Source organism: Amblyomma mixtum, chromosome 1 (genome assembly GCF_055824585.1).
Source record: "Amblyomma mixtum isolate Tamu chromosome 1, ASM5582458v1, whole genome shotgun sequence".
Taxonomy (NCBI): domain Eukaryota; kingdom Metazoa; phylum Arthropoda; class Arachnida; order Ixodida; family Ixodidae; genus Amblyomma; species Amblyomma mixtum.
The window spans coordinates 104,561,337-104,574,204 of record NC_143012.1 but is presented as its reverse complement, the minus strand read 5'-3'; the positions used below and the strand labels follow the sequence as shown (position 1 = coordinate 104,574,204).

Below are 12,868 nucleotides of genomic sequence, written 5' to 3'. Positions count from 1 at the left end.
AGAAATAACCTTGAGTTAAAAGGCATCCCTACTACTGACAGCGAGTCACTGACAGGCATTGTCTCCGCTCTTGCCACGAAAGTTGGAGCAGAAATAACGGTGAACGATATTGACCTCGTGCATCGAGTGCCAACAAAAGACAGGAACAAATCGAATATCATCGTTAAGTTCAGGTCAAGTGATGCCCGTGATAAACTGCTGGAGTCGGCAAAAAAAACTCGCTTAATCACATCGGACCTTGGCATTTCTGGATCAACATCCGTGTTCGTAAACGAACATCTTTGCCCAGAGTATAAAGTGTTGCTTGCTAGGGCTATAGCGGCGAAGAAACTTCACAACTGGAAGTATGCATGGGTATCTCGTGGCCGGATCTTGGCGCGAAAAGCAGACAACTCGGACGTGATCCGAATTTCTACAGAGGCCGACCTCGGCCTTATAGTCTAGTTCACTCAAAATGCTGACTGTACGAACCACTCATGAATTTTTCACGTCAAATGAATCACGCACCATACTGCATTGCAATGTAAGGAGCATAGCTAGAAATTTTGACGGCCTTTGTACGTTTCTAGCAGAGCACAGCTTTCTTTACGATGTTATAGCCATTACGGAAACCTGGCTGATGCCCGGTGAAAGCTATAACATTCCCAATTATGTATTTCTATCCCGTCCCCGCATTTCGAACAATCGAGGAGGAGGGGTAGGTTTGTACATTAAAAAGACCCTTGTACACTGCGAATGTCCGTTTCTTAACGCATCCGTCAGTAGCAGTTCGGAATTTCTATTTGTTGAACTTGAAGGTGTCATGGTTGGTGTTGTTTATAGAGCCCCCCACGCAGATCGCAGTAAGTTTGTGAATGATCTTGAATCTGTTTTTATACACGTAACCGATATGAACAAAAAAGCAATCATCGTCGGCGATACTAATATTGATACTTTAGGTGCCAACCACAGTGAATACACTGACCTGTTATTTTCATATGGATTTACGAATCTTATCTCTACTCCGACCCGAATCGCAGGTTTCAGCTCGACATGCCTCGACCATGTTCTATGCAATTTCGTGCCACCTAATTATTTGGCTGGGGCATATGATACGGCAGTGGCAGATCACTTCGCGATTGCCTTCTTATACCGCGTAGACGATAGAGCTAGCCGTAGAACTTCTGACAGCACGTGCGAACATAGGAAGAAAATTGACTATCAAAAATGCGCACTCAGGCTCTCTGAAATGAGCTTTGCAGACCTCGCCGATATGAATGCCAATGAACACTGCTGCAGCCTTGTCGATAGAATTAAAGCTGTGATAAATGATTGTAGTTTTACGCAGAAAAAAACGTACTATACTCATCCAGTGTGCCCTTGGATGACAGCAGCTGTGCTAAACATGATAAAAACGCGCGATCACTGGCACACCAAAATGAAACAAAACAGAGGGAACGCATATTATAGTGCTCAGTATAAGATTCATAGAAATAAAGCTGTTGCTACCATGCGTGTACAGAAGAAGCTATATTTTAGTAACCAAATAAACGCATGCGCCGGCAATTCTAAGAAACTATGGGCTACAGTGAACTCGATAATTCAGCCTACTTCATCAAACCGAATACTTCCTGACCTGGCCCTTTCCGCAGATAAACACCAGCTATCAGATCAGTTTAACGATCATTTCTGCTCAGTGGGTGCTGATTTACGTTTAAGTATGGGTCTCACAGACGAACCTTCTCTGCCTGAGTATCTTGAAAAGACCTTCGGTTTTATAGAAATAAGCAGTGACGAAGTAATGAGTGCACTTAATTCAATGGATGCCACTAAGGCCACGGGTCTCGATGGTATTCCGGTTTCCATAATTAAAAACAACAGTGGCGTCTTAGCTGCCACCTTAGCCTCTTTATTTAATAAAGCGTTTCTGTCCGGCATCTATCCTGATATTTTGAAGCTCGCCAAGGTAGTCCCTATCTACAAAAGTGGGAATCCTAATGAACTCGGAAACTATAGGCCGATCTCAATCCTTAGCTGTATCAACACTCTCTTCGAAAAACTATTGGCTAAAAGAATTACGCAATTCCTGACTAAAAATGCAATTCTGTCAACGTCCCAACATGGTTTTCAGAAATTTAGATCGACCACCACGGCCGTGCTTTCTATAACTGACTCAATCAATGAAGCACTCAATAATAACAATATTTCTGTTGGTGTATTCCTGTATATTAAGAAGGCATTCGACACTGTGGATCTCGATATTTTATGCAAGAAACTAGAACGATATGGGTTCAGAGGTGTATCACTCGATTTCTTTAGAAGCTATTTAACTGGGCGACGGCAGTGTGTTATTATTGACGAACACGCGTCAATTTCGCGTTCTATTTCCGTAGGTGTTCCGCAGGGCTCAGTAATGGGGCCTATACTTTTTACACTCTACATAAACAACTTACCCGATTGCCTAATAAATACCCGTGCCATTATGTACGCCGACGATACCTCATTGTTGGTGACCGCTAACTCCGTTGAAACAGCCAAGCATATTTTAAACTCAGAACTTCAGAGAGTCAATAAATGGTTTTTAACAAATAGACTGACTTTGAACATAGGCAAGACTAAATATGTTATATTTGCATCCCCTTATAAAAAATACCAGAATACCTGCTCCGCAATATCGATAGGAGATAAAGATATTGAAGAAGTTAAAACTATTCAGTACTTGGGTGTAATCTTAGACGCTGCATTAAACTGGAAACCGCATATCGAAAAATTGCGCAGCAAACTATCTTATGCATGTTTCGTTCTGGCCAAAGCTCGGCGACATTTCGAAATACACACACTAAAAACAATATACTTTAGCTTTTTCCAGTCCCAATTAACTTACTGTATAGAATCATGGGGGTTCACTTACATCACTTACATTGAACCTGTTTTACGCCTGCAGAAGCGGGCACTAAGAATAATGACTTGCACAACACCGTATACGCCTTCTCGCCCTTTGTTTTTTAGACTCCAAATAATGCCGGTATTGCAGCTTCGAGATTTTCGCGTTGCACTACTTGTACTAAGAGTCCTCTCCGGCACCTCCCCCTTTCCTTTGAACACATTCCATAGAGCCCCAACTAACAGCCGTTCAGCAGCACAGGGAAGATTTCTGGTTCCTACATCTCGCAATGACTATGGCCAGCGCCGCTTCGAGTATCAAGGGGTAAAAACTTGGAATAAAATCCCCTGTGCAGTCTTTGCAACGTCTAATCCTTATATTTCACTGAAGACCTTTTTTCTGTCACAAATAATTACCTGATTTACAATGCAAATCGCTTTGTGATTGTTTCTTATTATTCTCTGTAGTGTCTATGTTGGGTTTGCCATTTATATGTCATTGAATAATCACTTATAAGGCAACTGCGTTTATTTTGTATAAAGAATGCTGTTCCTGCCTTCGTGTTTTTTTGCACACTCTTCTATTTTTTTGTAGTGAGCCTTCTTGTATTTCTGTAATTTGAACCCTCTTGCTTGTACGCTTTTCATTTTTCCACCATTCTTATGTGTATTATTTTGGCATGCATGGAGAAAGCATTTGTCCTCACTAATATCTTTGCTTTTATTGCATGGATCCATAACTAGCCTTTGGCTAAGGATCCAGACAGTGATGTTATGTACTGTGCTGAAGAAATGATAATTAAAGAATTGAATTGAATTGAATTAACGCTGTCTTGATAAAATTTTTGGATTGGTCTCCCAGATTAAAATGGCCGTTGAAACAAGATGGCCGACCTTCACTTATTAGTTTGCAACTGCATCCAACAGCTTCCTAACAGGACTGCTGCTGTGGCTTAGTGGAATTGACTCTGAACTGTAATGGGGTTGGTCTAAGCCATAATCACCATAAGTATCACTTAAGGCATTAGAAACAACTATTAATGGGCAATTACAGCACCTTGCAGAGGCTGATTCAATGAAACAGCGCCATAGTTTAAGTTAGAGCAGTACTTTGTGTAATACCGGCTAATTAAGCAAGCAATGTTTTTGTCTGTATTCTAGCTTCATACTCAGACTGCGCGTGCACTCCTGGCTCGGGCTGAAGCCACTGATGATATTCAAACATCTGCAGATGAAGGTAGGATTAAAACATTATATGCAGTGTGTTCTTTAAGCACTGCATCAGACGTTTTGTCTTTTATATTAATGTGTGTTTAAGCACAGATAGATTATGGTAACAATAACACCAGATGGTATTTTAGGTCTTCAGAGTGTTGAGAGAAATTAAGTGTTTGTGCCTCTAAAGAACTGTAGAATGCTTGCTTGAAAGAAATGAAATACATTATAAGATGGTAATGCTAGAAATATCTTGTTTTATCTTTGTTTTTAAGGGTTACACCTATAATTTGTCAGTTGTAGTTTTCAAGAAAGGCTGGAATGTTTACTCCCATGCTGTGGGTTATTGTTTGTTATTAGGTAATGATGGTTGGCGTAAATCTTAGTTTCAGCATCTTGTAAGCATTGTTAATTTAATATTCAAACCCCTTCTCGTGCACCTCATGGCTGCCTAAGCAAATAGTTCTCACCTTTCAGACAGAGGACGTGGCAAGCGACGAAAAGTTCTCAGAGTTTTGTCAAGCAGTGAAGAAGATGAAAGTGAGCTTGAAGGAATGCCTTGCAAGCCGCCAAAGTGAATCTCTTTATGATGATCACATTGTTTAAAGGGAAGCTGAAGAGATTTTCGAATTCATTAAGATGCTTACGTATGGATGTGAGAACCTTAAAAATCATGCGGGTGAAAATTTTTTGCAGATTAATCGCTTAGGAGCGACGTAATCGCCGTCTAAAATTGCGCCGTAGCTCCGCCCCCCGCTGTCCGCCGAGCGCTGCTGATGACACTGACGATGCGAGCCGAAACCGGAAACCGTGGGGTGGTGACGTAAACACTGGTGTTCCGTCGCCTCGCAGCCTCCGCGACCGCGCTTGTTTCTGCGTGCGTGCCATCGTAAGCTGCTTCGATCTGCCGTGTGTTCCTGTATTTGTGCGTTTTTATGTTTGTGGTGACGTACAGAAACGTGTGCAGCATCGAGTGAAGCGGTGGATTATCATGCCGGCGTTCGGCGCAGCCTTCGGCTGCACTAACACCAGCGGCCGCGACGATGTGGTCTTTCATTATTTCCCACAAAATAAGAAGCTTTCCGCGAGGTGGGCCGCTGCTGTGAAGCGAAGGGATTTCAAGCCCTCAAAGACTACAGTGCTATGCTCTGACCACTTTCGTGATGAAGACTATAACCAGAGCCTGTCGATAATGCGTTCATTGGGACTGTCAACAAAGTCAGCCCGACTGAAACCCGGCGCAATACCGTCTGTCTTCGCGCACAGGAGCTCTTCACCGCCACCGAGGCCAGCTTTCGCGAAAAGGAGGAAGCTCGAGGTAAGAATTTGTGTATTAACTCTATGAGAACTTGACTGCGCGAACCGGTGTTCTGTATAGTGTATGGCGCGTAATTTCGTGGATGCAAGACTTTCGGTAGTAGTGAGATGAACGGCGCTGGAATGAGAATATCAGGACGGCAGCAAACTGCAGCTTACAAAATAAGTGCTTAGCTGTTATGCTTGCTGGCATGCATCATTCATCTCGTACAGCATTACTCATATCAGAGCTCGGCCTTAAATTTTTTGGCTGAATAAAAATCTTAAACTGCTACTAATACTGCAAGAGGTGGAGCGACGCGAAGTGCGCCTCACAACCGGAGACTGCGCGCCGCGCGTAAGCAGAGAACTTCGTTCGGTGAGCACGTGAAAAGACGTTATATGCAGACTCTTTACTCAATTATGTTGGAGCTCAAATATTCTAGGATTCATGCGTAGCCCTCAGTGGCGAGAACATAGGAAGTAGTACGCGGCACATTTTTCTTCGTGCTCGGAGCGCCGAGAAAACTGTTTGCAGATGTTTCTGGTATACGGGCGCGCTGCGTTTCGTTTTCAATTTGGTTTCGCCTGGGACCTCGCTGATAGCCGCTTCGTCAGCGCCCAATGTACGCAGTCATGGCACTTGCAGTCCGGCCCCAAAGCGTACACTTTTTTTTCGTGATCTACGTCGGACGCGCCCGCTGGCGCTGTGTTAGCGCGTGAAGTTGACTGTCAGGGTGTAAGTTTTTAAAGAGAACTTTTTTGCTTGGCTATAGTATTTGCAGGAGGTGCTCCAAATCTGCAAATACAACATAATATGAAAATAAAAATTTAATTAAGATATGCAGTTTAGGGAGCCAATGGAAGCCTTCTGCCTATTATTACCGGTGTCTGCCATATCCCCCAATATAGCCCCAGGGATAAAATTAATGCAAGGTTAGTTACCCGTTTTTTAAAATAAATTTTGGACCTTTTAAAGAAACACTTGGTATATAATAAATGATCTCACTTTGCACGGAGCTCGCCAATAAACAAAATGGTTTATGAAATAAACCAGAAGATTTTACTCATACTGAAGCACAATTTTGTTCTGTTTGCAACAATAACATCATATGGCTTATGCCTTTCAGGTTCTTGGCGAACTGCTGCATGATCAGGACTGCACACCAGACGATAGTGCAAATCAAGTGTGCATGGAAAATGACACCACACCTGGAGGCTGCACACCAGACAGTCAAGAATGCACACCAAACAGCAATACAAATCAGGACTGTGCAACAAGTCGAATGCCACTGGCAGATGCTGCTGAGGATCCTACATCTAACTTTTCTAAAAGTGATGAGAAGGCTGACAAGTCTGTTCAAGTTCTAATGCAGCCAATACCAGTAAAGTGTTCTAAAGCGTCACAAACAAACATGAAAAAAAGAGTGGTGTCAAAAGCAGTGCAGACGAAGGCTTGTGGTGTTTCTATAGGTATGTTCTCATTAATTTGGCATGCCTTTTCCATGATGTCCTAGGCATATGCTTTCTTTCAGTACAGAAAACAAATATTCACACTGTTGAGAGAACTGTTGGGCTCACATCATACACAACAAACATTTTAATTTCAGTAAAAACAGCTTGAGGACACTACTGCTTGAATGAAACAAATGTCATTCAGTTTTAATAACTGCTGCATGTACCTCAATGTTTTTTTCAGGTATTCAGGTTGGTGCCTCCATGATCAGCACAGCCAGCCAAGTTAATCTGTGCACCACCGTGCGTGAAGAAGGCTGGAATGACCATGATGATGATGAGCTGTGTGACGATGGCAGTGGTGACTCGTTCAGCCGTGATGATGACTAGTGCCCCTTGGATGACTGGGATCATGGGTATATTATATTACTGCTGTTAAAGAATGCCAATATTTCAGAGCCAAAAAGCAGAGTAGCTGCAGTAGTTTTGCATGTTTTTGTGTTTGTTTGCGGTGTGTAACTTAGCTGAAAGTTGCTATTTCTTCCAGGAGTGTCGAGTATGATGAAGAAAACTGCAGTGAGGACTGTGATCAGGACTGCAACGACAACACTGAGAAGGAGAGAATTATCTTAGTCGAAGAGAAGCATCTTGAGGTGCTCTCCAATTTGTGCCGCAAGCGTTTTGCACCTTGCACAAGCCATGTGGACTGCAAAGGCACTCTCTTCCGTGTGCGTACAGTCTGTAAATCAGGCCACATTTTTTTGTGGCAAAATCAAGACTGCATTCAACAGCTGCCTGTCATAAACCTACGGCTTTCCTCAGCAACACTGTTCAGTGGGTGCAACCGAACCGCTACACTTAGAATGCTTTCTCTAATTGGTGTGCAAGTTTTTGGAGAAAGGACATTTTTTAACATCCAACGTTCTCACCTCTGGCCTGCCATTGAGACAGTAAGCAAATTTCTTATAACATTGTTTTAAGTAATTCACTGCAAGCGCTTATTGCTCCTGGAATTTTTCTTTTAAGGTATGGAAAAAAGAACAGGAAGTTTTGCTTGCGGGTGTAACTGAGCAAGGTGTCAAACTTGCTGGTGATGGCCGGGCCGATTCACCTGGATTCAGCGCAAAGTTTGGCACTTACTCCTTGATGGATCTTGAGCGCAACAAAATATTACATTTTGAGCTTGTGCAGGTTTGTTTCAACTTCAGCATGTTTTTTATAGCATGCTGTTTATGTAACTAGCAGCGCAACAAGACAGTTTTGTGCAGCAAATGGTCACTTCACTTTCCTTCTTTCTCCACAGTATGTGCAATTATAATATATAAATACGAGTACTGAATTTTTTCGCATTTTACAGTCCAATGAAGTTGGTGGTAGTCAAATGGAGCTGGAAGGGCTGAAACGTGGCCTTGAATTTCTCCATGATCACCAGGTTCAGATAGCATCTATTGTGACGGACCGGCACGCACAAATAAAATGTTTTCTTAGAAAGGAGAAGGCGGACATCATGCATGAATTCGATGTATGGCATGTCGTGAAAGGTATCGTGCAGGCTATTTTTTGATGGATCAGAATACGTTAACTTCTGTTATATATCCTTGCAAGGAATGTGTGCTTCACTTTTCTTTTAATATTTCTGTCAGGTGTTCGCAAGAAGTTGCTTGCTGCGGCCAAAAGGGACGACTGTAAAGAGCTCACGGCATGGACGCAGGCTGTCGGCAACCACCTCTACTGGTCAGCTGCCTCAAGCGAGGGCCACAAAGAACTAATTGTTCCAAAGTGGAAGTCTCTTCTAAATCATATAAGAGACATTCACAGCCACGAAGATCAGCTCTTCCCATTCTGCCTCCATGAAGACATTGAACCAAGGGAGTGGCTGAGTGCAGGTACGCTGCCTATTTGATAGAAATCTGAAGTACATCAGTGCAATTTTTTTCAGCTGTACCAAACAGTGGCACACTATACTCTTGGAGAGCTTTCTGGGGCTCTACAGTAAAGTCTGTGCAAGAAAGGGAAGGAGATGATACTTTGTTCCTGTGCCATGGTGTGTGGTCTTCCTCAGCACTAGCAAATCCTCGTCCTCTTTCCAGCTTCCCCGTTAACCCCTGCACCCATAAGCCGTACAATGAACTGCTACCCTCAGCATAGGGACAGAGACCATCCATTGCTTTGCCTTTTGCTGCAGAGGCACAAAAAGCTGTCCAGGAGTATGGTGTACTGTGACTGACCATCTAGGAAAGTTTTGTAACTTGTTTTAAGTTGAAGTCCTATTTTGGGCTGTGATGAATAATCTGATGTTTTCTCTGGTCACTTTTTATGTCATTGCGTCTCCTGTAGCATGGATAGTTATTTTTTTTTCAAATTTCAGAAGTAGCAACTTGAACTACAGCTCCGTTTCTAGCCACACAGTCAGTCTAACGACAAGTAGTATAAATGGAGCCGATATATTGCTTTGCTTGGTACTCAAAAATGTAATGTTACTACCCTAAGTGGAATAATACAAGAGCAGGAACTGCTTGCTTATGACGAGTTGTACATTTTGTAATAAGAAAGCGGGTGCTTCTGTACTTCTTCATTCAGAGTCCAAGGCTTTCCAGAAGCTGAAGGAAGTAGCAACTGCCAAGGTCCTCCTAAGAGACTTACCACAGCTGGCAACAAAGTTCCAAACCTATGGTTTAGAAGCGTTTCACAACGTTCTGCTCCACTTTGCACCTAAGTTGTGCCAGTACTCCTTCGAAGGCATGGTGGCAAGGTAAGTGTTGAGTTTTATAGTTATATCTTGACAAAATATTTAAACCAAGCTGATGCGTATTTTGGTGCAGAAAATTTCTTCTGGGAGATTGGTATGTAAGCAAAATAAGAAATAAAAAGCATACTCATGCCACAGTGAGCATTGAACATTTTTTTACACATTCATGGAGGACATATTTTTATGAAATGGCAGCTTAGTATGAGTTAAGCCTCGGTCTAAGCATTCTGCAACACGCAGTGGTTTATGTTATTACTAACGTTTTAACTTTCCATATTGTATTCTGCATCTTATGGCTGCACAAAATTGTTCTTGCCTGTCCTCTGCAATTGTTCTCTGCAATAAAATAGCTCTGCATGACAAATGCAATGAGTTATGTAACTGTTTCCAGGACTCGACTAGCAGCCATGCATTACAATGAAAATGGTGAAAGAAGGCAGGCATGCACACAGGATGGAAAAGACAGGTGGCTTGTCAAATACCCGAAAGCCACAGGAGGGAATCCTGTTGCCTGTCCTGTAAAGGAGCAGCCCACTCATGGTAAGCTGATGTACTCCACTTTATTTGTGCAGATAACATCGTTTTGTTACATCCTCATGCAGGCTATGTCAAGAGACTGCTAGAGCTGGTTATTTCCGAGGCTCCAACTGTGTTGCGGACAAGAAGGACGACAAATGTGGAGATTCCGCCACCTCTCAGCAGCCGCTTTCTGAAGACACCAAAAGAAGAACTTGTAAAGCAGCGAAAAACAAGGTTCAACAAGTAGTGAATTGAACATGGTTTCGTGGCAGAACCTGGAAGACGTAGACGACAGCTGTGTAAATATGCTTGTAATTACGTATGTATGTATGTATGTATGTATGTATGTATGTATGTATGCATGTATGCATGTATGCATGTATGTATGTATGTATGTATGTATGTATGTATGTATGTATGTATGCATGTATGTATGTATGTATGCATGCATGCATGCATGTATGTACTAGTAGTAACTATGTTTTACGTTGAGTGTGTATGGCAACAGCAAAATGATATGAAATAAAAGGTATTCAATTGTGTGCTTCACATTCACACTTCTTTGTGTCAGACATTTACTACATGCATCAAAGTTGTGAAGGGTGCAAACACTCACTCTAGATTAACTTGAAAAATGTTTGAACCCTGTGTAGACTCCATTTTCAGACGGATATTTCTTGCGGATAGCATCCAGGACAACATGGCAGGATACGCCTCTTGTGCTTCCCCATTCTTTTCCATACGAGATATGCGAATTGCCGATATGCAGCATATCTGAACTGCCTATGGAAGTGAAAGTAAATTACATTATTGTACATATACTCTCTTAGCTACACCTGCTTTCTCACCTGTTTTTGGAGTTCTTGTCTCCTTTTGCAGATAGAATGGTTCCTCGTTGTGCAAGAGCCACTTCAAGCACAGTCCTGTTGAGACAAGCATCTTTGAATTTTTTTGTTCTTGTAATGCATTGTGGATTCTTCTGCTTTCTGGCAATCTCATTAACTTCCTGGCAGCAGCAGCAATCTTCCTCCTTTTCCATTGCAATGCAGCGATCGCAGGAACACCTGTTTTGGAAGTACAGTGTTTACAATGGCATCAGTCAACTGCCAGGGATACATTTATTATAACACATGTAGTCGAAAAAAATTGCCGAATGCAGCATGGCTTCATACATTAATAATATTATATAATTGTGCGCCACGTGTTCTACAGCCAGCCTTGCGATTCGCCTGCTCTGTTGCAGCACGAGGCCATCGAGTTAGTGAAAAAAATCACTTGTCGCTTGATCTGAGAACAGCACGACAAAGGCGGCCGCAAACGGATGGAGATATTCCTACAAGGGCTTGCAGTATGAAGCAACTCGCCGAAACAAGGATTTTAATTTACTGCCAGATCCCATCTTGGCACGCAGAACGGAAGGCGCACGTTTGTCACCTCGACGAGTTCTGCCGCAAAGCGCCGCTAACTTGTTTTACGCGTGTGTTATGAATCGAGCCGGCACGCAGCGACCATGAAGCGATGCCAGCATAAAATTTGCGAGCAAAAAGAGCCTGATAACTTCTTGCGCATGTAAATGGTCTGCGTGGATTACAAGGAGATTTGCGGCAGCACCGACAAGCGGCAAGACAACAATGCCGACGATCGCATCCCGCTTACATTGCATTTGGAAAGTTTCGTGGAGCAGTGCTATACTACATTTGCTCGCTTCAAAATTAATTCATTGTATCTCTGAATGAAGTTTGGCTAGAAAAGTATGCTTACCAAAGGACATTTCCAACACGTGGAGATGCTGACGCCTCGCTTTCAGGCGCGCGAGCTGGCCCGAGGCCGCTGCTGCACTTTCCGGCAAAATAAAATAGGTTTGCGCTTTCCTTTGCCTAATTTCGATGAGAAATTCGAATTCCGAGCGTGGAAAACTGTAAAGTGCATCTCTTCACTCAATTTTTCTGGGAAACCTTTCAGCATCCCTTTAAGTTTTGATGCTCTTGTCATTTGAAAGAAAATGCATTTTTTCAGTTTTTTGTATTTATTGCTAACTAGCAGAACTGGATTGCTGACTTCCTAATTTTTGCACATTGTCATGGTTTGCAGCCCCAAAAGATGTGCCCCTGTGCATTGTCCCATGGTGTTTGCAAAGAAAAGTACCCACAGCCCAAAAACATGTGCCCGCTATGCTTCAGGCTTTGAAGAAACCATGGTTGAAAGGCCAAGCAGTGAAAGTTGTTCTGAAGGTAGGTACAGCTCATGCTCTCTAGTCAGGGTTACCTTACATTCACATGCTCACTAAATTCTTATGATGGGCGGGTTCAAGCATAGTTAACATTGTGAAGTGTACATTGAAAGGTGTTTCTTTTTCAGATGCAACATACATCCTGCTGAAGGAAATTCGACACATTAAACAGTAAAACGAAAAGATCCTCAAATTGCTTGCAAACACAAAAGATGAAAACAGTGATGGCCTTCGTTTAGAGTTGCCTCTGTCACGGCTGAGTGCGAGACGCCCCGCCAAGAAAGGAAAAGAAGATAGAAACTGTGGCACGCAGCGGACGAAACCGACGTAGCCACGGGGAAAGAGCGAAGCAGACGGTGCAAAGTGCGCGCGTTTGCGCGGAAGCAATAATCGTTTACACGGAGACCGAAGAAAACCAGACGGCGTGGGCGCGCGGCTTTGGGGACCGCAAGTGCGTGTGAAACCACGGCCGCGAAGATACATGGGCGCAACGCACCCGCGGGGCGAGGAGGTCGGTATGCCACGGCGTCCCCTCCGTGCGG

The 12,868-nt window shown here is 43.1% G+C and overlaps 1 protein-coding gene across 1 annotated transcript; it reads left to right on the top strand.

Moving 5' to 3' along the window:
• Positions 1-9,554: 9,554 nt before the first annotated feature.
• On the top strand, positions 9,555-10,343 carry LOC149367398 (uncharacterized). Its single transcript, XM_089567276.1, has 3 exons — positions 9,555-9,580; positions 9,969-10,117; positions 10,180-10,343. The coding sequence occupies exons 1-3, from the start codon at positions 9,570-9,572 to the stop codon at positions 10,341-10,343; spliced, it is 324 nt and encodes a 107-aa protein (XP_089423402.1). The 5' UTR covers positions 9,555-9,569.
• Positions 10,344-12,868: the final 2,525 nt, after the last annotated feature.

Excerpts from the sequence above, each read along its gene's own strand:
- LOC149367398 (XM_089567276.1), top strand. Across the intron at positions 10,118-10,179 it reads AAAGGAGCAGCCCACTCATG|GCTATGTCAAGAGACTGCTA; the intron begins GTAAGCTGATGT and ends ATCCTCATGCAG.